General features: G+C 33.9%; 6 protein-coding genes across 6 annotated transcripts; 2 read left to right on the top strand and 4 right to left on the bottom strand.

Annotated features, from left to right (window-relative positions):
- Positions 1-1031: 1031 nt before the first annotated feature.
- On the bottom strand, positions 1032-3008 carry LOC103487017 (probable leucine-rich repeat receptor-like protein kinase At2g33170). Its single transcript, XM_051079758.1, has 3 exons — positions 2423-3008; positions 1608-1679; positions 1032-1480 (listed from the first exon to the last, which is right to left on the bottom strand). Exons 1-3 carry the CDS (start codon positions 3006-3008, stop codon positions 1032-1034), a joined length of 1107 nt encoding a protein of 368 aa, XP_050935715.1.
- Positions 3009-6670: 3662 nt separating this feature from the next.
- LOC103489334 (probable LRR receptor-like serine/threonine-protein kinase At3g47570) lies at positions 6671-11975 on the bottom strand. Its single transcript, XM_008448468.3, has 5 exons — positions 11477-11975; positions 11298-11369; positions 10253-10612; positions 7250-9259; positions 6671-7159 (listed from the first exon to the last, which is right to left on the bottom strand). Exons 1-5 carry the CDS (start codon positions 11958-11960, stop codon positions 6807-6809), a joined length of 3279 nt encoding a protein of 1092 aa, XP_008446690.2. The 5' UTR covers positions 11961-11975; the 3' UTR covers positions 6671-6806.
- Positions 11976-14296: 2321 nt separating this feature from the next.
- Positions 14297-16059, top strand: LOC103487028 (60S ribosomal protein L11-1). The gene is made up of 5 exons (XM_008445219.3): positions 14297-14569; positions 14686-14793; positions 14895-14937; positions 15048-15243; positions 15689-16059. The coding sequence occupies exons 1-5, from the start codon at positions 14567-14569 to the stop codon at positions 15885-15887; spliced, it is 549 nt and encodes a 182-aa protein (XP_008443441.1). The 5' UTR covers positions 14297-14566; the 3' UTR covers positions 15888-16059.
- A 397-nt stretch (positions 16060-16456) lies between these two features.
- On the bottom strand, positions 16457-18016 carry LOC103489342 (SAP-like protein BP-73). The gene is made up of 4 exons (XM_008448480.3): positions 17960-18016; positions 17769-17866; positions 17244-17599; positions 16457-16921 (listed from the first exon to the last, which is right to left on the bottom strand). Exons 1-4 carry the CDS (start codon positions 18014-18016, stop codon positions 16608-16610), a joined length of 825 nt encoding a protein of 274 aa, XP_008446702.2. The 3' UTR covers positions 16457-16607.
- LOC103487046 (pentatricopeptide repeat-containing protein DOT4, chloroplastic) lies at positions 17856-20772 on the top strand. Its single transcript, XM_008445241.2, has one exon. It carries the CDS (start codon positions 18118-18120, stop codon positions 20731-20733), a length of 2616 nt encoding a protein of 871 aa, XP_008443463.2. The 5' UTR covers positions 17856-18117; the 3' UTR covers positions 20734-20772.
- A 64-nt stretch (positions 20773-20836) lies between these two features.
- LOC103487039 (receptor-like protein 51) lies at positions 20837-22561 on the bottom strand. The gene has a single exon (XM_008445229.3). It carries the CDS (start codon positions 22491-22493, stop codon positions 21144-21146), a length of 1350 nt encoding a protein of 449 aa, XP_008443451.2. The 5' UTR covers positions 22494-22561; the 3' UTR covers positions 20837-21143.
- Positions 22562-23565: the final 1004 nt, after the last annotated feature.

The following is a 23565-nucleotide window of genomic DNA, read 5'->3' as shown; positions in this document are numbered from 1 at the left end:
ATCTACATCCATATTTTGTGCACTTTGGTCTTTGTACATACGTTAATTTTAGTTCATTTCTACAAAATAATATACTTAACAAAAGAATTTGTTTTCAAGACAATTGACATGTCTTTTGCCCCGAGAAAATCACATTTGATTAAAAAGTAACATGTCAGTCAATTCAAATAAGTAGATAATGGTCAATATATTTTTCTTAAACTAAGTTAGACCATTTAGAATTAATTTATAAGCTTGAGGGACTCTCATTTGAAATTCAGGAACTAAATAGACATAAATTTCTAAGTTTAGAGACCAAAAGTGCATTTTGTCCAAAAAACTAACTAAGCTTTTTAACTAGGACTAATTTCTGTAATGGTCAAATTAAAATTACTTGTGAAAGAAGTTTAGCTCAATACTAATTGACATGATCTTTTATCTTAGGATTGAAAAGATCGATCCTCATCTCCATGATTATTATACTAAGAAAATACTTAAAATTAATTTCGTAGTGGTTAAATTAAGTTACTATTAAAATCAACTCACTCGAGCTTTTGATTACTATTTTATACTTATAACCTTGAATTAAAAAAAATTATATTTCAAACATGAATTTGAATTTCTTATAACCTCGTACAAGTCAAAAACGTAGAAAACTTTGCTATAACTTTTAAATAATTTAACTCATTTTTCTATATTTAAAAGATCCCTAACTGTACCATAGGTAAAGAAAAACATTTCTTTTTAAAAAATTAATAAAATGTTCGAATTGGTTCAATTGGATTGAGTTATTTAAGTGAACTCATGAACAAACCCAATGTATAAAATCTTCATTTTTTTTAATCTAACCCAACTCAAATAAGTCGATAATCCAACCTAAAAAAATTGCTTTTATATTTATATAGTAGTGGTGGGGTTTGAAACGAGGGTAACCATGATATGTATTAGTTTTAGGATAACAATCAAATGTATGATAATACTTTTGAAAGTTTTAATCAAAATCTAGCAATTGACTCTTATGATCTTGATCCTTTCTTTCCAAACAAATTTTATTATATTTGTAATTTTTTAATTTTATGGTTATATATGCTAATTTCTTGAATGTAATCCATATATTTGCGACCTTTGATTGGAATGGTACCTGACAAATAGTTACCCCAGAGTACGATCTGCTTCGCCCAAGTCAAGTTCCTAAAATTTGTGGGTATACTTCCTGTAAACTCATTATCTGCCATTCCTACATCCACAATATTTTCACACTGCCACAGCGTCGACGGAAGTCTGCCGGAGAGGTGGTTAACGGATAAGTACAAGCCTTTCAACGCCGGAAGATTTTCACAAATGTCGTCCGGTAACCCCCCGGTGAAGTTATTTCTTGTTAGATCCAATGCGATGAGAGACGAAAGGTTGAAGACCCCCTCTGGAATTGGGACTGAGATTAAATTACTCTCCAAGTTCAATGTCTTCAATCTTCCAAGTTTTCCGATCTCCGATGGGATTTCTGACCATCCAAAAATCCAAATTAACTATTCATTTCTTTATGATCGATTTAGATTTAATAATGCTTGATTAATTAATTAATTGTTCCCCACATGAGTTGATCCTCCTAAACTAATCTAATATAATACCTGTGAGCTGATTACCATCAAGAAGTAAATCTTCAAGCATCGTCAGGTTTCCAACTTCTCTTGGTATTCTTCCTGTTAAACAAAATGTTAGTCAATTAATTAAACTCTTCTAACATGTTCAATTAATTAAACTCTTCTAACATGTTATACATAGGGTTGTTTAAATATAGTAAAAATTTGATGATGGATTGTAATACACTAATATCTGTCTTTAATAATAGTGGTCTATTGTTACCTATAGAGACAATAATAAAAGGTCTTGTTTATAGTAGTTTATGAATATATCAACTTTGCCAAAATTCATAGATTTTGAAAAATACTTCGTTGACATTTTTCTCTAAAATTTTATCAAATTCATATCATCACTTACGTATACATCTTACAATTTATTTCAAAAACACAAAGAATTTTTAAAACTTTGGGAGAACTTATTACATTATTAAAAATAAAACCTTTTTTTTTTTTTTTTTTTTTTTTTTTTTAAGTTTGGAATACATGTCTAAGTTTGTATCTAATTGGATGAAAACTGGGACCCAAAATTAATTCTTTCTCAAGTTTTGTTCCCTTTCTTTTACCTTCTTTAAAAGTTATTTTGAGTAACATGTCCTTTTAAATAAAGTTAAAAAAACGACTCTATTAAAGTGGTAAAACAAAGAAAATATATGATTAATCCTCCATGAAAGAAATGTGAAAATCAAGAGCAATGCTTAGTTGCATGCAAGAAAATTGTCCAAATAACAATTTTTTGTTTTCAACTTTTGAAAACAACACACTTTTTAGAAAACTTGTGGAACCGAGAAGAACTTGGAACTTACCCGAAAGCTGATTATTTTGAAGATTAAGCGTGAGTAGAGAAGTCAAGTTGAAAATGGATACAGGAATGGAACCATAGAAACGATTACCATAAAGCAACAGTCTTTGTATTCTAGGCAGTTGCCCCAACCACGCCGGAATCTCTCCACTAAACTCATTATTTCCAATACCAAACAATTTCAAGCGACGCAAATTGAGTATCTCAACAGGCAATGGACCTTGAAAGCTATTGTTTTTTATGGTAATGTAAGTGAGGAAAGACAGAGCTCCCAGTTCAGGAGGAAATGAAGCAGTAAGACCCATAAAAGAAAAATTCAAACTTGTAACTCTATTGTGTTTGCTACCACATTCTATGCCAACCCAATTGCAAACTGAGGTTGTTATTGACCAATTGTTTGTTGTAATGCCAAATGGGTCATTTGTGATGTGGGATTTTAGAGCAACAAGGGCTGATTGGTCTGTGTTGATGTTTGGATTAGCATAAGCTTTGGATGTAATTATTATTAGGCTGCCTATTGCAAAGATTTGGATCAATGATATTGGGAATGAAAATGATGAAGGAGAAGCGAATCTGCCTTTGATCTCCATATGATTTATATTGTTTGAGTTTGAATGGGAGGTATGATTTGTAGGTATATAACTTAAAGTGGTTTTAGCCTCAAATTAAATGGTAAATAATTTGAATAAGTGGTTGTATGAGATATAGGAAGGGAGGGCCATGTTTTGAATTTTGATATTATGTTCATATTGCTATTTCTAAGTTTTTCATTTTTTTTAAAAGAAAAAGTCAAAAACATGAGATGTCATGTGATTATTTTTTTATTAGAAAGAAAGAGACGTGGAGATAGAGATAATGCATTCTTTTTCCTAGCTTTCTATTATTTTTATTCTGAAAACAAAATAATAATAATAATAATAATAATTGAAAAAAAAAATCAAAAATTAAGTTAGTTAAACAGTTAACCCTAAAGAAAAGTTTGAATCTATAAACTATGGTAAGCTTAATTATATCATTATTTTGGCTTTAATTAAAATGTGGATTTTGTATTATTTTCTCTCATTCTTTCTTAGTTCATTAGCAATTGAAAAAATTCTATCAATTGCAGCAGATTATCAAAAGTTGTTGGTGGAAGAAAATACAACTCTGTTTGTTGTTGGATTGTCTCGTCGTTAGAGTGAAAATATATATAGGGAAGAAACTGATATTATAGGAGTCCAATAATAATTCTTGGTGTTATATCAGGTTTAATTCATCGTTCAACTCCAAAAGTTAACGAGACATGTTAGTTTTAATGTAGCGTGTTGGTTGATTTTGTTAAAGATAAAAGCTTTTGCAACATATCAAAGACATATTTGTTACGCGATGTGCAAGTTCACCAAAATATATTTTTCGTATTTGTAAGCGTGATTTATAAATTTTTATATTTGCCTCCCTTATTCTCCTACAAAATATATTTATTCTCTCCTAGAATATATTCTCCAAAGTCAACCTTATTTATATTATGCTATTATTTATTTTTAGGGTTAAATGACTTGTTAGAAAAGTTTGTAAACTTAACGTTTCGTACTTAATATTTGTTGGAGCTCAAACTTAGAGAGAGCTTAAATTAAAACTAAAGAGAAAACTATACATAAACTATATTATACTTAAGATACTAAAGAGGAAGCTATACGTAAACCATTTATCAGATAAGAACATTTATTATAATTACTAAATTTCTTGTCGTAAACATATATTTATCAGATAAATTATAAACCATTCCCCTTAAAATTTATATGCATATTTAAGAACTAGAGACAATAGATTAGGAGATATGTGTAATGGTTACTAATGAATTAAAATTGAAGTTTCGTATGCATAAAAATTAATTTGGTCATAGTCAACGTTACACACATTTTGGAACTTTTTGTTCATTAAAATTGTCAAAAGCTGGATGGTCAGTTCCAATCTGTACTAAATGATTGTCTTTGACTTCAATATTTCTGTTCTAATTAAAAGCCCTTAAATTTAGTTTATTTAATTTCAAAAAGTTTGAATTTAGTTTTATAATAATCTCTAATTATCAGTATCTTATTAAAATCATAATAACTAAATTTTATTTAGAAATCATGAAAACTAAAGTATAACTTTCACCTAACCAATTAGGTTTTTTTTTTATAATTTAAATTTATATATTACATGTCTATATAATAATATGTTTTAGGGATAACTTCTTAAAAAGAAAAATAATTTTAAAAATCAGCAACAACTTAGCTCAATTAATATATACGTATTGAAGATTAAAAGTTTCGTCAATCCAAATTTTCACTCCTAATTAAGATTAAAAAAATTAGAACAAAGTTGTTTCTTTCTTTTTTATATAATTTTTTTTCTAAATTTTAGTAATTCAAAGTAGGTTTATCAAAGATTCAAAATTGATTATCAAAGTATTTTATTTTTATTGAAAAATATTTTGATTAAAATAAAACAAGTCTCAAAGGTAAATAATTTTGATTAGAAATACAATACAACACATTTATAAACAAATAAAATGGTATTTTAATTTATTTTTAAAAATCTTAAACTTTACTTTAGTCTCTCCACTTAACCTAAAATTTATTACTAAAAAGTTATCAACTTTAGTCTCTCCAAGAATTTGATACTCATAAGGAAAAAATTAATTCAAATTTTGTGAAGCCAACTAAGTTAATAAAAATATGTGTGAATATTTCAATATAATAGTGAGAATATTACTAGAAAGTCATGAGCCTTATCTCTATAAGAATTATTTGAAACTCACATTTTCACATTACTTTACTTTTCTATGGGTATGTTTAGTGCCTTTGAGGCCAAGAAAGGGCTGCTTGCAGCAAAAAAGCCATTTCTTTGAACAAGATGGTTTTGGATCGATGAACCATCCACATGACTTACAAATTATTCATCCTTCACAGTCAATTTTAAATGTGATAATCTCTTTTAATTATTTTAAAGTTACTGTAAACCATACATAACCATTTTTTACTGGTCAAAGATTTTAAAGATACGAGGGTATGTGAAAAAATAAATATAGGATGTTTGAATCATCAGCTTTATACGTTGGTATTAACAATCCAACTTCACTACTCAACTGTGCCTATTATTAAAGTTTGCACGTTTGTCGAAAGATTTCATATCTTTTATTTATCACTTTTGCACATTTATCGATGACCTATATCTTTTATTACTAAACACTCGAAACACAAATTCTTTAACTCTAGTTAGCATATTAACTCCCAACTTCATAACTCAATTTAACATCTAAAATAAGACTTGTAACGAGATTATATGTTGAAGTCATTGAGACTATGATGGTTTAAGAAGATCATCCATTAAAAGGAAACAAGCAGCCCATTTATCTTACATAAGAAGTGTGAAAGTTTCAGTGTGTCTTTTCAACATAAGATTCTCACCGTCTATCAATAACTTTTTTGACTATGTGATTTCAATTTATTGTTTCATCCTTATATTTTTAATTCCTTAATCTATTTTGCATTTGATTTGGTCTAGGAAGGACCACTCTAATCAACTCTAGGAAAAAGAAAACTAGAAAAATAATGCTTTTAGATGGTTTTATGAAATCATAAGAACTTTGAAAAAGACTATATATGGGAATTTTATCAAATCATAAAGATTAGACATGAGACTTTTTCTTTTTTAAAAAAATTATATGGTACGCCAAAAGGCATATAAATTTAATTAATTTAATAACCATTTGTTTTTTATTTTTAGTTTTTGAAAATTAAACTTATAAACTTTACTTTCATATGTTATTTTGTTAATTTTCTACCATCTTTTTTAAAACCAATAAAAATTTGAAAATTGATTTTCAAATAAAATAGAGTAAAATAAACCAAAATATTTATAAATACGACAAAATGTCACTGTCTATGAGTAGTACATAAAATAGACAGTATAATTACTATAATTTTACTATGTGGGTAAATATTTTCCTAATTTAATTTCGACTACAAATTTTAAAAGATAGGAAACATCAAAGATATAGCCACTATTTGTAATTAGTTATTCTATTGGCTTCACTTAATTATTTAACGGTGAATTGGATTCCTTGCAATTTTTAAGCAAGCATTAGTGAGGCAATCTGGATAATGTTGTTTGTAAATTTATAAACATGAAATCACACATCTTAACATATGCATGTTGATGTCCAGAAAATTTTCTTACCATTCACATTGTTTGCCATTGCCTTATATATGTCTTAGGCTTACTTGACTTCTAGTCAACGAGAGACTATATATTGATTTGGATTTACTTCTTAAGTACTTAAAAAGTATTTATAAATGCACAAAAGGCTTTTATAACTAGTACTTAAAAAGTGATCAATCCAAACGGGTCGTATATTTACAACATCACCATCCTGGATATGTCAAAAACGTTGCCTTGATCTTGTTGAGTGAGTTAAGAACATCTTTGCTACTTGCTCTCTTCTCTGGTGATTCTGATGTGCAAGTCAAGGCCAATAGCATGATGGATGAAAGACATTCACTTGCATAGTTAAAGCTTTTATCATCACTTAGCAGATTGGGATCTACAACATTGTTTATTGAGTGAGGATATGCTTTGGCTATCCATTCTCTTAAGCCCATTTCTCCTGCAGAAAACATTTCATCTGTTGGCTTCTTTCTTGTGAATGTTTCCATCAGCAGAATGCCATAGCTATAAACATCACATTTTCTAGAAACAATTCCATCCAATCCCAATTCTGCATTCAGCACAACAAAGAAACTTGTTGATTAAAGCATGTTATATGGTATGCAAACAAAAAACTTGGACATTTAAGAACTATTGTTACCTGGAGCCATATATCCCACAGTTGCTAAGGTTATAGTTTTTGTTATAGAATCTCCTCCCCCCAAGAGTTTTGAAATGCCAAAATCTGTCAAGTGTGCAACCATATCTCCATCTAACAGTATATTGTTAGGCTTTAGATCACAGTGAACTATAGGTTTCCCATAACCATTGTGAAGATAATCCAGGGCTAAAGCAACATCAATCATGATATTCAATCTCTCTAGCATATTCAAGCCGCAATCATGATGATACAACCACATATCAAGATTTCCATTTGGCATATATTCTAGTATCAATGCTTTGAAATCCACGCTGCTGCAGCTTGTAATGATTTTGACAAGGTTTCTATGCCGTATGTTGCACAAAATCTCACACTCTAATTCAAAACTCTTGTTTGCATCTTGAGTTAGCAAATTGAATATCTTAACTGCAGCAATTGTTCCATCTGACAGTGTTGCTTTATAGACTGATCCAAAGCTCCCTCGACCTATCAAGTTGCTTTCACTGAATCCGTCTGTTGCTTGTGAAAGTTCTTGGTATGTGGTTCTTCTCCACGCAGGTTGATAAGGTAACGGGGTATCTTCTCGTACTTGTTCTTTCTTCCGCCGCCGATATGTCATAAAAAGTAGTAAGAGTATCAGAGAGAACATGGCCAACAAGATAGGTGGAAGAATATATACCAGTTTATTTGTTTTCCTCCCTGAGTCCTGAGATGTCTTTGTCGTGCAAGGTGCGACTTGGAATCTAGAAGAAGCTGAACAAAGTCCAATATTTGATATGAATGACTGAGCTGAGAAGTTGGAAAAAGGACCTCCACTTGGAATTTCTCCTTCTAATTGGTTAAAGGAGACGTTAAATTGCTCAAGATGAGAGAGTTTCTCCAAAGACTTTGGGATGACTCCTGTTAAGTTATTACTGGACAAGTCCAAGATTTCCAAGTTAACCAAGTTGCCAAATGAGTCTGGAATAGAGTCTTCAAGTTCATTATGTGATAACGAGAGGTTAACCAAGTTTATGAGTCCTCCGATGCTACTTGGGATTTCACCAGAGAGTTGATTCTTGGAGACATCTATATCTAATACAACTTCAAGATTTCCAATCTCTACTGGGAGAGATCCACGTAAAGAATTTGACGATAGATTTAGATGCAAGATGTAAGAAAGACTCCACAAGGAAGATGGCATTGTAGAATTTAAGTTGTTGGAGCCTAGTGACAGAGTTCTTAAAGCTGAAAGATTATCGAAACATGCAGGTATTGCTCCAGAGAGCTTGTTATTAGCCAGATATAACTCATTCAAATTCTCTAGTTGACAAAGTTCTGCAGGGATATTTCCTTCTAAGCTATTGTTACTAAGATGCAAACCTTGAAGTTGTTTCAGTTTTCCTATTGAAGTAGGAATGGTTCCAGTAATTTGGTTGTCATCCATTACTAGGACTGTCAAGGATCTTAAGAAGTTACCAATATCTTTGGGAATCATACCCTTAATGCCAGTGTTTACCATTGAAAGATATTGAAATGAACTAGAGAAGTTTATAAAGGAACTGGGAAGGAAGATATTCAGAGGATTGTGTGATAACTCCAATCGAACCAAGCTTGTTAAATTGGTCAAAAAACTGAAAATGCTCCTTTCTGATGGGGGAGATTCAGTTGTGAAGTTGTTGAGCTCCAAATTTATCCACCGGAGGTTTTCAAATCGACCAAAAACGTTGGGAATCAATCCAGAAAACGAGTTATCTCCAACATCAAATAGAGTGAGCATAGAAGAATTGGTGATAGATTCAGGAATGTTTCCAGTGAGTTTGTTTCTTCCTAATATGAATTGGACAAGATTAGGAAGTCCAACACCGAGGTTTGCTGGGAGAGTTCCAGAAAGTTGATTCTTAACTAGAGCAATGGTATTCAGTTTTGAAAGGTTGAAGATTGTTGGTGGTATTGTGCCATTGAAGAAGTTCTCTTGCATTGCCAAATATTCAAGGTTTTGAAGATAACCCAATTCATAAGGTATCTCACCTGTTGGATAAATAAAACATGAAATCCACATGTGCATACTAAAACTTTATACGAAAGATTCAAATAATATCTGCCTCACACACTTATTCTAGGACAAACAAATATTTATTTGTGAACCGTATTTGTAACTTTTTTCTATTAACAGTACAAGTTAATTTACATCATAAAAGATGAACTTTATGAATGTTAGGGGTTATCTAGGCAACGTCCAAGCTAATGGTGGACTTGGGCCCAAGAAACCCTGGGAGTCCACATGTCCCAAACAGGAAGATGTGGCTTTATACTTTGGGTCGGTCCAACTGAGTTTGCTCGATTTCATCGAAAGGAATCAAAAACCATACAACCTCAGCGACCACACCTCTATTGGTACAGCCAAAATTGTGCATGTCCTTAGCTGACATTAGACTATAGTCTCTGTGACATTAGACTCAGCAACTACAACTCTATGACATTAGTATGACATTAAACTATAGACTATAGACTCGGCAACCACACCTCTATTGACATTAGACTTTATGACATTAGTTTATGACATTAGACCATAGACTATTGACTCACAACCACACCTCTATTAACATTAGACTCTATGACATTAGTCTATGACATTAGACTATAGAATATAGACTCGGCAATAGCACCTCTATTGACATTAGATAGACATTTAGACTCGGACATAGAGTCTAATAGACTAGACTCTATGAATACTACATTTTGCTATCTCAAGGGGTAAGCAATCTTTTGCATCCATAATGGAACTAAACGCTGATGTGAGTTTTCTAGGTCAACTCAGACCAAGTACAAAGCGCTCACCAACAATAACGAACTTTTGCCAGGTAATATGGGATATTGATAACTTGTACTCTATGAAATAAACAAGCATCCAACATAACTTCAACTTCATATAACTTAAGACATACTCATAATATAAAGCTAAATTAGTCTTGGAAGTATATGAGCAATTGCAAAGTTGAAAAAGCAGGTTTAAAAGAGTACCTGACAAATAGTTGACCCCAAGGAAGATCCGTTTTACCCTGGTAAGGTTCCCCACACTTCTAGGTATACTTCCTGTAAATTGATTATATGCCAATGCTACATCCCCAAGATTTTCACATCTCCACAACGTAGAAGGAAGTTGACCAGATAACTGATTATAAGATAAATACAACCCTCCAAGTGATGGAAGATCTTCACAGATGTCATCAGGAAGCCCACCGGTGAAGTTATTTCCTGATAGACCTAATATTACTAGAGAAGAAAGGTTGAAAATGAACGGAGGAATTGACCCTGAAAATAAATTAAATTCAATGTCTAATGTCCTCAGCCTTTGAAGAGTTCCAATCTCCGTTGGGATTTCTACAAAAGAGAAATCAACTTGGTTTCAATACAAGATTTACAATAGTCAAGTTGCATAGTCTCCACTTTGACCAAAAATAAGTTTATAAATGATGAAGACTATATCATAGTCCACAAGTAGGTCCATTTTTTCTGTACGGATTATTTTTAAAGCTATAATGTCGACTTTAGAAATTTAAAAATTTAAATTTAAAAATTTAAAAATAATGAAATATGACCTTCTGTTATTGTTAGAAGACACTAAGAGTGTGTTAGTTATCCATATTCTCCCTGATCATTTTAGTAACAAGTAAAATTAAGGTAACCAAGAGGATAGTGCTTTCAAGGCTCTTTCTCTCTTCCTATCACTCTTGCTCTTACTCCTCATCCCTCCCTTGCGCAAGCGTCCGTATTTGTGTTGAAAAATCCAATAAAATTTTACTCTCATATATTTAAGGATGTTCCTCCTTCCTTCGTATCGGTGTTCCTCCTCACTCTCTCACTCAAGCTCATGCTCACTGCTCTAAACCATCATTAATGGTGCACAAAGCGCAAAATCGATAATTAACACACTATTAATGCACTGTACCAATAGGGCGAAAGATGCTTCTTATTTTAGAAAACCGAGTCAAACAACATCAACCATCCAAAATTTAAGTCATCCCTAAAAAGTCCCATGACGACGTCAAAACTCTATTTGTGTTACCTGTGAGCTGATTGTTATTAAGATACAAATCTTGAATCAACGTCAGATTTCCAACTTCTCTTGGAATGCTCCCTATGAAACAAGAATGAACTATTAACCACTCAAAGCAAAGTTGGAATACATTTGGAACCTTCCTGGCTGCCTTTCTGTCTGAGCCAGGGAGATGTGCAGAACCTTACCTGAAAGCTGGTTTTCTTGAAGATTAAGCATTATAAGTGAAGTTAAGTTGAAAAGGGAGGTAGGAATAAGGCCAGAGAATTGATTGCCATAGAGATACAGCTCCTCCATTCGTGGCAATCGCCCTATCCACGAAGGAATCTCTCCACTGAAGTTATTGTTTCCAAGACTCATCATTTTCAACCTAGGCAAATTGGTGAGCTCAATAGGTAAAGGATCATGAAAGCTGTTGTTCTTGATAGTAACATAAGTGAGAAAAGAAAGAGTGCCCACTTCAGGAGGAAAGGTTCCTGTGAGACCCATGAAAGAAAAGTTTAAGCTTGTTACTCGTTTATGCTTTACACTACAAATTATGCCAACCCAGTTGCAAACTGATGTAGTATCAGACCAGTTGTTTGTGATAAGGCCAAAGGGGTCGTTTGTGATGTGGGCTTTGAGAGCAAGAAGAGCTGCTTTGTCTGTGGTGATGTTTTGAGCAAAGGCCATGAAAATAGTGGCTATTAAAATGCATGAAAAGAAGGCTAGAGAAGAAAAGAAATTCTTATCCATGGTTTTGGAAGAGTTGATGATATTCAAGTGTTTGTATGTGATATTGATATATAACAGCCACTTAATTGTGTTATGTTATGAAAATTGTTGTTTGAGGAATAGTTGTCAAAACTTAGACTGCATTTTCATTCTTCCATGTGATCAGTGGAATCTTTTCATATAAATTATACTCATCAAGCTAAGTGATGCCATCTGTGTCTGAATGCATTGACTTGAGGATTTATATACAATTTGGCACCCATTACTTTTGAATGATTTTTGGCTTTTTCCTTCTTGGCCAGATAGAGGATAAGTTTGGCCATTGGTGCATTATTTTAGAAGTCAACTGGTTTGACTATGTGATTAAAATTTATGGTTTCATCCCTATTATTTTAATTATTTCATCATCATCATCATCATTATTATTAGGGTCAAGCAAGGATCATTCCAATCATCTTCTGCAAGTCGAAGAAACAATGTGAAAAAGTCAAATATGTTAATATAATCATGGAAGATCACAGGATTGAGTTGGCCCAAGATATGGATATGGCAGATTTCCAGCCATTGTTGCTCACTGTGCCTATTTCAAGGTCCTAAATATTGCTGATTTACAACAATTTTTCTTTTCATTTTTTTGATTTATTATCTTGAAAATCTCAAATACTTACTGTTCTTTTTAAAAAGACTTCTATTGATTTATAGAAGCTCTAAGGACAACGTTAACTATAGCTCAATGAGTTGTAGTTCATTGGTATAATTTATGTTTGTATTGATAAGATTGTTATTGAAGTTTTGTTATTTTAATGATGTTTTCACACTATATCAAAAGTCTTGATGGGCTCTTCCTTTAAATGATGGAGATATCAATATCTTGGTGAACTTTAATAACGAGATATTAAAATCATAGCCTTAGTTTTAATTTTATTTTACTCTTTTGGATTACAAACATAATCAATCTCAATCGTTATTATTGCAATTAATATATAGTTAATTGTTAAATAAAATATATATTTGACCATTAACATCATAGTGATAGTCTAATAAATCTATGAATGTCATATATATTTTTATTGCAAATGTAGTCACTATATTCAAAATAATTAAGTATATAGTAACATTTTAAAAAATTTGCAAATATAGCAAAATCTGTCAAAATGTATCAATAATAGGAGTCTAAATCATTTAGCAAATGTTGGTCTATTCACTGATAAACCATAAGATTCTATCAACGATAGAAGTTTATCACTAATATATTTTGCTATTTATGCAATTTTTTTAAAATATTGTTATATACTTAATAATTATTCTAAAAATTCCTACCCATTATAATTACCTTTTTTATTTGACTAATCGTTGTTTTAATATGTTTGTAAAGAGAAATTTTTATTTTGAAAATTTGTAAGATTTTATGTTTTAACTAATATTTAAAATATTAATGTTGATAGATATATCGAAGTCTTTATTTGAAATGTAGATATTTTTGAAAAAATTTAAAAACAAAAATTTCGTAAACAAAAATTTCAAAAAGTAAATTTAAGTAAATACATATTTTATTATTTTCAAACAAGTAAACATGACTATTATTCATATTATATTTATATATAGGTGTCATTTGATGTTTAATTTTTTGTGATTCGTGAGTTTTTCTAGGATGTAATGAAAATATTGATCCACTTTTTATGTAATCCATGAAATTGTGAAAATATTGACAGAAATATAGACGTATCGATATAAATTTAAATTATGGATTTAACTTAAAATTTTTGTTTTTATTTTGAGTGCTAAGAAATTTGATGTAAAATTTTAAGGTTGTTTATAAAACCTTCCAATAGTTCATGTACTTTTTTATTTAAAACTTTTAACGATTTTTATCCAAAACTATCATTGAACCATTTTCAATACGAAAGTTTAACCATATTTTTTACACAAGTTGGGAGATATTTTTTATAATTTAGCCATCAAATTATCAAAATAAACTTACGCATACGTAAAAACTCATCTCACCCTCAGTGATGATCTATTTGCAAATAGCATTGAACGTAATATCTTCTCTTTTCTCAATCTCTCTCGTTCTTGGCCCTGATTTTACTCTCAACGACCATCAATTGAAAATTTTGTAAAAGTAGCACATTTTGGTATTCATTTTAAAAAATAGCATATTTTTTTAAAAATTTATAAAACTGTTTATCTCAATATCCTAAATTATTAAATTTTTTCTTATGGACTTTTCTTTTTGGTTTTATCTCTGCATTTAAATTTGAAAAATGTTAGAATTTCGATCTAATTGGCTAAGGAGTCATTTTAAAATGTTAGGAAATATCTATCGATTTCGTCCGAAATTGACCGAAAAGAATTTAAAAATTTTGAAAAAATGTACTACATTTTTTTTAAAAAAATGCTACTTTTAACAATTTTCTGAACCAGAAGGGATTTGTCATTTTTTTAATGATCATCCGCAATAAGGCGTAAGTTGAGTGACATCGGAGAAAAACCCTAAAACCCTGCCTCCTCCACTTCGTCTGCTGTGACCGTCCCTCCCTCTGCCTCGCCTGCCGCATCCGACAATGGTACAGTTTCTATTATCTCTTCATATTTACTTCATCTCTTATGATTGCTGTGTCATACTTGTAGAGGACTAGCTCATTGATTCATGTTTCTGATGGTAACCTGACGCAAATTGCAGGCTTCAGAGAAGAAGCTCTCGAACCCCATGCGAGATATTAAAGTTCAGAAGCTGGTTCTTAACATCTCCGTCGGTGAAAGTGGCGATCGTCTCACCAGAGCCGCCAAGGTTTCAACCCTTCTTCTTTAACGCACTGGTTTTTTTTCCCCTTTATAGCTTCACCCCATTTGCTTCCCGATTGATTTCTTATACCGGTTATTTATCCATAGGTGCTTGAACAACTCAGTGGCCAATCCCCGGTCTTCTCCAAAGGTGGATATTTGATTTCGATTTTGTGTTTTTTTTTTTTTGTTTAAACTGTTTTCCCCCTTTGATCTGCTTTGTTGTTTGTTTTCTAATTTTCGTTACTGGGAATGAAACAGCCCGTTATACTGTTCGGTCTTTTGGGATCAGGCGTAACGAGAAGATCGCCTGCTACGTCACTGTGAGGGGCGAAAAGGCAATGCAACTTCTTGAAAGTGGTTTGAAGGTTAAGGAATACGAACTCTTGCGCAGGAACTTCAGTGATACAGGCTGCTTTGGTTTTGGTATTCAGGAGCATATTGATCTTGGAATCAAGTTAGTTTTCAATATTCTTATTTCTTTCTTAGTACTTGTGTGTTTTTTTTAGCTAAGGATCTTTGTGTTCGCTTATGTCTTGCTGGTTCATTTGGAACCGTATGGCCTACATTAAAACATTTCGAGAAACCCATTCTTTAATTACAGGAACTCAGCTTCCCTGATTAGAAATCTATCTTTTGCCATAATTTGACGTAGCAGTGTGACATTCATGGCTTAAGCGTAGCAAAATGTTTTAAAAAACTTGTCATAGAAGTTAGAATAGAAGCTGGAAACGTTTGAATTCACATTATAATGTGTTGGTTGTGACATAGAAACATAGTTTACACATGAATTGACGTGATGAGTCTAGTTTTCCTGACTTGGAAAGGTTTCGTATATGCATTATTGAGCTTCATGGTGGCTGGTGTTTGACAAATAATTGCTTTCTTTTCTTCATCTTTAGGTATGACCCTTCAACTGGTATATATGGTATGGACTTCTATGTTGTTCTAGAACGTCCAGGCTATCGTGTTGGTCGTCGACGTCGATGCAAGTCAAGTGTTGGAATTCAACATAGGGTCACCAAAGAGGATGCAATGAAGTGGTTTCAAGTTAAGTATGAAGGTGTCATCCTTAATAAGTCTCAGAACATTACAGGCTAGATTAATCCCTCAATTTTGGTGGCTTCTACAGGTTTTTGTAGCCTTCCTATTTTTGTATCAGAATTTTATTTTAAAGGTTTGAAGACATTTATTGATTTTTCCTGTATTTTATCTTCGAATGGAAGAAAAAGGATTTCCTCCTAATGAGAAAATTTGTTATTTTGTGACTTGAGTTGAAGTTCCCGTTTTTAATAGATGTACTATAAGGTTGCACATCAATCCTGGCATCCTCATTTTTGGCATCTAAGTTTGACATGCAAAGATTGCATTGCAGTGGTAACTGTCAGTCGGGCAAGATCACTAGTAAGCTGTAAGCTGTAAGCTGTTATGGTTTTTTGTGGTTATTATGTGCCTAACATAAGATTATACTCGTGCAGTAGTTGATACCGATTGGAATCACTTGTTTCTGTGTCCATGTGCGCACTTGTATCTGTCTTGTCAGGATTAGGGTGCTTCTACGGATGCAGTCTGCTTCAACGCAGTTGTTTTTGAACCTTAGAGAGTATTGAATAATTTTTTTGGGAATTAAATTCTACTAGGTCGTTAATGGTTTAATGTATGAACAGAGGTTTTTGAATGTTATGATCCACTAGAAGACCAGCTTGCAATTTTGTTATTAAAAACATGTGAAACAAGTAGAAAGAGGAACACCAAAGGAAAAAGAAAAAAAATGAAAATAGAGGAGATCGATGGTTTCTCCTCAAAATGCGGTGACGTGATTTAGGATCTCAGGATTTCCATGAGCTCATTTCTCTTCAATTTGGAGTAACCCTTAATTCCTCTAGATTTTGCTAGTGCTTTTAGCTCGGCAAGTTTCATATTCTCTATACTTGGGAACTTCAACTCTCTGCTTTCAGCTATGGCCTGAGATGCATCAACTTTAGGAGGGATTGGTGATCTCTTCACAAATTTAGAGGGTGGTCGAACCAACTTGAAATCTGCAGCTGGTGGCGGTGAAGGATCATGCATTTCCTTCTCTTCAGACGTGCCTTTACTCCTGAACACTTTAGCTCCTGCCTTCTTTGAAGTTTTGCCTGTCCATACTCTATTATTTAGTAAAGATAATAGATCGAAATTTTTTAATCATTAACTTATGACATTGTACATTCACATGGAAGTGTCGCCATGTTGTTTCACAAGGTAATAACAATGATACTGCTAAATGCAATTGATGTGCATGTGGTATGGTATGTGGTTGGGAATGGAATCATCTTGCCAATTGATAGTGGTCACTCGTTTCTTGTGAGATGTTTGTAAACTGTAAATTTTAGTTCTTGTGAGATGCATTCATGGATTTAAAGGTGGACCAAATTTCTCACAAAAGCATTAGATGTGACAATAAAGAAATTAAATTACCTTTTAACTGCTTTCTTGGTTCACGAAGGGTCTCTAGAATAGACGTGGCTCCATGTTCATCCTTGTGGGATTCTTCATCAATGGAGCTTGCCGATTCCTTAGCAATAGAAGCCTGAATCTTTCTGAACAGAGCAATTATTTCCTCCTGGTCATTGGGTTTTGATTTTTTTATGTTTTCCTCATTCTTGGGGGCTTCTTTTTTCCTCGAAGAAGATTCACTCTTCCTCGTTTTCCCTGGCAAAGAGTTTCTACGAGGAGGTCGATTTCTGGCATTCCCATCTGGCCTATTGTTCGAAACAGATAGTTGAATGTTCTTACTGGGGTAAACATCTGCAATGTCTGCCAAATTTAACAAGCTGCATCAAAAGTTAATCCCTCAGCTTGTGAGAAGTGCACAAGATCCACAAATTCTGCAATAAAAAATGTTGACAAAACTCAAGTAGATTTTTCATTTTAAACGCTTGGCTAAGCAAACATTGGATTTGCTAAATTCAAGACTTATTGGGAGTTTCAAGCTAGTGATACCTTTCGAAGCGAACGTGGGTCTTCTTCTCAAAGAGATTAAATTGGGAAAGCGGATTTGAATACGAGGCAGGAAAACTACTGCTTCCATCTGATTTTCCCTAGAAAAATGAAATTCTATGAATATCCAAATTGCATCATATCCACAAGCTGTGTATGTTATATAGGTCGGTTCTTCTTTAATGCCAATTCACTGATGGGCCATTTAGCTTCTGAAGATCGTGTTCCCACGTGGACATCTCACTATCCATTCTTTCTGTTCATTTGTCTCCACTATTGCTTTCTCTTTCTATAATAGCGAAATTTCGTTACCCTTTATGTTGTTTCTTACCGAGGCTCCTCGGCGAAAGGCATGATGTTACTGACAGCAAAAGCCCCTGTAACCTTTTGGCTATCTCCGGCCGGGCACGATCATCGTGGCTCAGTGAACTTGAAATTCCGGCAATCTTTTCTTTTTGCCAAACCGAATTCGAAACTTTCCTTTTCAAGTTTGGCCTATGCCCCAGCAATGGAAACGAAAAGCTATATGGATGTTGAACTGGATAGTTCCCGCAAAATTGTCGAGTTTTGTGAAGTGGGGGATCTCAAAAATGCTATGGAGCTTCTTTGCAGTTCCCAAAATTCCAACTTTGACTTGGATGCTTTTTGCTCCATCTTGCAGCTATGTGCTGAACGAAAATCTATACGAGATGGAAGAAGGGTTCATTCAATAATTGAATCTAGTGGGGTTATAATAGATGGAATCTTGGGGGTGAAACTAGTTTTTATGTATGTTAAATGTGGGGATCTAAAAGAAGGGAGGATGATTTTTGATAAACTTTCTGAAAGTAAGGTTTTTATCTGGAACCTTATGATTAGTGAGTATTTAGGAAATGGTAACTATGGAGAGAGTATAAATTTGTTCAAGCAAATGCTGGAGTTGGGGATAAAACCTAATTCATATACATTTTCTAGTGTTTTGAAGTGTTTCGCAGCAGTTGCACGTGTGGAAGAGGGTAGGCAGGTTCATGGGTTGATCTATAAATTGGGTTATAATTCTTATAACACAGTCGTAAATTCATTAATTTCATTCTACTTTGTTGGTAGAAAGGTTAGATGTGCACAGAAGCTGTTCGATGAATTGACTGACCGAGATGTCATTTCATGGAACTCTATGATCAGTGGCTATGTTAAGAATGGTTTAGATGACAGAGGAATTGAGATTTTCATAAAGATGTTGGTTTTCGGTGTTGAAATTGATTTGGCTACAATGGTTAATGTGCTTGTAGCTTGTGCAAATACAGGCACTCCTTTGTTCGGAAAGGTACTTCATTCTTATTCAATAAAGGCTGCTGCTCTTGACAGAGAAGTTAGGTTCAATAATACCTTATTGGACATGTACTCAAAATGTGGGGATTTGAACAGTGCCATTCGAGTTTTTGAGAGAATGGATGAGAAAACTGTTGTATCTTGGACTTCGATGATCACCGGCTATGTTCGTGAAGGTCTGTCCGATGGTGCAATCAAGTTGTTTGATGAAATGAAAAGCAGAGGCGTTGTCCCAGATGTCTATGCTGTTACAAGCATTCTTCATGCTTGTGCTATTAACGGGAACCTGAAAAGTGGGCAGATTGTACACGATTACATCAGAGAAAACAACTTGGAAACTAACTCGTTTGTTAGTAATGCTCTCACGGACATGTACGCCAAGTGCGGCAGCATGAAGGATGCACATGATGTGTTTTCTCATATGAAAAAGAAGGATGTTATATCATGGAATACTATGATTGGAGGTTACTCAAAGAACCGTCTTCCAAACGAAGCTCTTACCTTGTTTGCAGAGATGCAAAGCGAATCAAAGCCCGATGGCACAACAGTTGCGTGCATCCTTCCTGCCTGTGCGAGCCTTGCAGCTTTGGACAGAGGTAGAGAAATCCATGGATATGCATTAAGAAACGGATATTCTGAAGACAAATATGTCGTTAATGCACTTCTCGATATGTATGTGAAGTGCGGGCTATTAGTTCTTGCCCGATCATTCTTTGATATGATTCTCAATAAGGACCTAGTCTCATGGACAGTGATGATAGCTGGATATGGGATGCATGGCTTTGGTAGCGAAGCTATCAATACCTTTAATCAGATGAGAATGACTGGGATTAAGCCCGATGAAGTTTCCTTCATTTCAATCCTTTATGCCTGCAGCCATTCTGGATTGCTTGATGAAGGATGGAAAATTTTCAGTATTATGAAGAAAGAATGTCAGATTGAACCCAACCTAGAGCACTATGCATGTATGGTGGATCTTCTTGCCCGAACCGGGAATCTGGTGAAGGCACATAAATTCATCCAAACGATGCCAATCAAACCAGATGCCACCATCTGGGGTGCATTGTTGTGTGGATGCAGGATACACCATGATGTCAAACTAGCAGAGAAAGTTGCTGAACGAATCTTCGAGCTAGAACCAGAAAACACTGGCTATTATGTACTCTTGGCGAACATCTATGCAGAGGCAGAGAAATGGGAAGAAGTTCAAAAGTTAAGGAAGAGAATCGGACAACGCGGTTTGAAGAAGAATCCAGGCTGCAGTTGGATTGAGATCAAAGGCAAGGTCAACATCTTTGTTGCTGGAGATTGCTCCAAACCCCAAGCCAAGAAGATAGAGCTGCTCTTGAAAAGACTAAGAAGCAAGATGAAAGAAGAAGGCTACTCTCCAAAGACAACGTATGCTTTGCTAAATGCAGATGAAAGGGAAAAGGAAGTAGCCCTTTGTGGACACAGTGAAAAGTTAGCCATGGCTTTTGGTATGCTGAATCTCCCACCGGGTAAGACCATACGGGTGACGAAAAATCTCCGTGTTTGTGGCGACTGTCATGAGATGGCAAAGTTCATGTCGAAGTCTGTCTCGAGAGAAATCATTTTGAGAGATTCTAGTCGTTTTCATCATTTCAAAGATGGAAGTTGTTCTTGTAGAGGTTTCTGGTGAATATAAATTGTTAATGGCTTCATTACCTGTTGCACCCAATTGGTATTTTTACTGATGAATGGAAGGAAAAACCCAGATTGAGACAAGACGGAGAGCTAGAAAGTTGAAACACTGAACATAATAGATTTTATTGAGACAATACAGCAAATCAAGTCATAATAGGAAAAAACCAAAAGCGAAAGAAATGATGTCGATAACACCTAAAATGAATACATCAAAACATGCCGCACTGAAAATCCTCTTCCCTCCAAATAATTGAAACCAATCCACTGAAATAAAGAACAAACACCAACCAAATTGTCCTACCCCTACATTTACAATGCTTATATGCCTCGCATGAATTCTTTACTATTACTTCTAACCAAAAAAAAAAATTCTACTCTAAGAGTAAAACCAATTGATCTTCACTTTCAACGACAACACTTGGACATACAAACCAGAAAAATAATGAGAAAAATTATGGAAGAAAGGCCAATTGCGACTCCAAGCACAACTTTATTTGGTCCATTATGAGACTCCTTATGGTGGGTGCTGGAATCATCTCCATCACTGTCATCGTAGTCGCTGTTTTCATCAGCTGACGAATCATCCTTAGCTGGCGGTGGCGATAATGGAAGCCCGTGTCTATCGCAAGGAGCTATCCCAAGCTTCAGTTTGGATGATAGAATTGAATGGTTGTAGCAAAGATTGCTATTCCCCTTTATCCTAAAAGTTTCCAACCTTTTCAAGAATGACCCATTGAAGGGCATTACCCCATGAAATTGGTTGTTCTCAAGATTCAGATACTTTAAGCTCTTCATCTCTGAAAGGAAGCTCGGAATTGTTCCATTGAACTGATTTGAGCTCAGATCGAGGTGAACCAATCCAGGAATTGCCGAAATTGATTCTGGGATCGATCCCGAAAACGAATTCGATGCCAACGACAAGTTCTGAAGCGATATCAAGTCCCCAACTGAAGTGGGTATCTCGCCAGTGAACGAATTAGAAGCTAGATTCAGAGATTCAAGATTCTCCAGTAGAGTAATCGAAGTGGGTAGCTTTCCCTTGAGCATATTACCCGAAAAATCAATGTGGGTGAGGTTGTGATTCAAATGTCTGGGAAAGAAACCCGTGAGATTCGCATTGGAAACGGTCACGGACTTGATGATATTCATTTTACCAAGTATGACGTAAGGACCGGAGGCATTAACAGGGACATTGGAAACAGAGAGATCGGTTAGGTTCTCAAGACGACTAAGCCAAACGCCGGTGAGCCTACGGAGGCTACTAGTGCAAGTGAAGGATCGGAGAGAGGCAACCAGATCGGCAGGGAAGCGAATGGGGGAAATGGGACAATCAACAAATTCAAGAGATCTGAGAGTGGAGAGGGATTTAAGAGCTGTGAATGACAAAGCAACATCGTCGGAGCAATTAGCCAGGCGTAGGAATACAAGGTGGCGAAACGGCTCGGAGGAATCGCAAACGGTGGCGTTATGAAGTGAAGGTTGCTTGCAGGGGTCCTTGAAGGTGGGGATATTGAGCGATTGCAAAGCTCTAAGTTGCTTTGGGTCAAGAGAGTTTGAAGAAGAAGGCGACGGCGATGTCGGTGGGAGTAACGGCCGAGCTTGAGGTGGGGCAGAGGTAGGAGATGGAGTTGGAGAAACTTCAATGGGGGCCGCAGGAATAGTAGTGGGCTTGGTAGCTATGGAGGCGGCGGCGTTGACGGTGGAGACTAAGAGCAGAAAGCAGAAAATGACGGGCGGTGGCAGTGGCGGTTTCATCGTTGTTTATAGAGACGTTGAGAGTGTGAGGTGAAGATGCCAATTGAAACTCAGAATGTTGATTTTTAATGAGCCAAAGGGAAGTAGGAATGAATGGAATAGTTGAAATGATTACTAAAACACCCTTGCTTTTGGTCATTTTCACATAAATGCCCAACTAATTATTTTGGCTCAAAAAATAGGAATAACCGATGAGAAATTAAAAGCTTATTTCCAAATTCATCATTAAAGCTTTCATGTTGAGATCAGATTTTGATGATTAGAATCTACAAGTAATTTCCAATCATGGTTTTAAAACACATCAAACTTTCCAATAATATGTTGTTTATGAATTTGGTGTTTGTTCATAATTGGAATGCTGATGAAAGAGAACATGAAACTTGCCAAAACAACAAACAAAAACAACTCAATCAATTATCAACACTAAAACTCACTTTTGTGGAAAACAAAATTTGCTTTTATATATCTTCCCAATAATATGATATAATCTATTTTGAAAATAAATTCCTAGTTTTGTTTTTTTAATTACCTCAATAGTTCTCTTACTAATAGTAATATATATAATTTTTCAATATATATACCAATTATCTTGTTATTAATTTCATTGACGTATCAATATTTTCATATTTTCATAAGTTCGACAACAACATAAAGGTGAATCGATAATTTTGTTATATTATAGAAAAAGTTACAAATGTAAAAAAATATTACAATATAAATATTGAACATGTAAACTTGTTTCAAATTAGAAAAAAAAAGTTATTTTTAATTATAGCACATTGAGCTAACTTATTTTATAAACATAGCAAAATTTTAATTTTAATTTATGATGGTCAGTGATAAACTCAAATAGATATTTATCACTTGAGTGATAGACATTGATAAATGTTTATCTTGGTCCATCACTGAAAAATAGAGATTTTGTTATATTTGTAAATATTTTTAAAATATAAAAGATATAATTATTAGTTTAAATTGATATACACCTTAAAAGTCAAAATTTTCCTAATTTTTTAGTTAGAAATATCCATCGACTTCTAATTTGATTGATACTTCCATCTAAATCTTACTT

This window comes from Cucumis melo, chromosome 12 (genome assembly GCF_025177605.1).
Source record: "Cucumis melo cultivar AY chromosome 12, USDA_Cmelo_AY_1.0, whole genome shotgun sequence".
NCBI classification, from domain to species: Eukaryota; Viridiplantae; Streptophyta; class Magnoliopsida; order Cucurbitales; family Cucurbitaceae; genus Cucumis; species Cucumis melo.
This window is presented reverse-complemented; position numbering and strand designations above follow the sequence as displayed.

What these genes read in the sequence shown, in the direction of transcription:
- LOC103487039 (XM_008445229.3), bottom strand. Translation starts at nt 22,493, where the DNA reads ATGAAACCGCCACTGCCACCGCCCGTCATTTTCTGCTTTCTGCTCTTA.
- LOC103487046 (XM_008445241.2), top strand. Translation starts at nt 18,118, where the DNA reads ATGATGTTACTGACAGCAAAAGCCCCTGTAACCTTTTGGCTATCTCCG.
- LOC103489342 (XM_008448480.3), bottom strand. Translation starts at nt 18,016, where the DNA reads ATGGATAGTGAGATGTCCACGTGGGAACACGATCTTCAGAAGCTAAAT. An exon ending in AGAAGCTAAATGGCCCATCA is followed by an intron (nt 17,867 to 17,959) that starts GTGAATTGGCAT and finishes TCATTTTTCTAG; the next exon opens with GGAAAATCAGATGGAAGCAG. An exon ending in ACCCACGTTCGCTTCGAAAG is followed by an intron (nt 17,600 to 17,768) that starts GTATCACTAGCT and finishes CTTTTGATGCAG; the next exon opens with CTTGTTAAATTTGGCAGACA.
- LOC103489334 (XM_008448468.3), bottom strand. Translation starts at nt 11,960, where the DNA reads ATGGCCTTTGCTCAAAACATCACCACAGACAAAGCAGCTCTTCTTGCT. An exon ending in TAATAACAATCAGCTCACAG is followed by an intron (nt 10,613 to 11,297) that starts GTAACACAAATA and finishes TCTCTTTTGTAG; the next exon opens with AAATCCCAACGGAGATTGGA. An exon ending in TGTGGGATATATGGCTCCAG is followed by an intron (nt 7,160 to 7,249) that starts GTAACAATAGTT and finishes TGCTGAATGCAG; the next exon opens with AATTGGGATTGGATGGAATT.
- LOC103487017 (XM_051079758.1), bottom strand. Translation starts at nt 3,008, where the DNA reads ATGGAGATCAAAGGCAGATTCGCTTCTCCTTCATCATTTTCATTCCCA. An exon ending in TCAAAATAATCAGCTTTCGG is followed by an intron (nt 1,680 to 2,422) that starts GTAAGTTCCAAG and finishes TTTGTTTAACAG; the next exon opens with GAAGAATACCAAGAGAAGTT. An exon ending in TGATGGTAATCAGCTCACAG is followed by an intron (nt 1,481 to 1,607) that starts GTATTATATTAG and finishes TTGGATGGTCAG; the next exon opens with AAATCCCATCGGAGATCGGA.
- LOC103487028 (XM_008445219.3), top strand. An exon ending in GTCTCACCAGAGCCGCCAAG is followed by an intron (nt 14,794 to 14,894) that starts GTTTCAACCCTT and finishes ATTTATCCATAG; the next exon opens with GTGCTTGAACAACTCAGTGG. An exon ending in ATCCCCGGTCTTCTCCAAAG is followed by an intron (nt 14,938 to 15,047) that starts GTGGATATTTGA and finishes GGAATGAAACAG; the next exon opens with CCCGTTATACTGTTCGGTCT.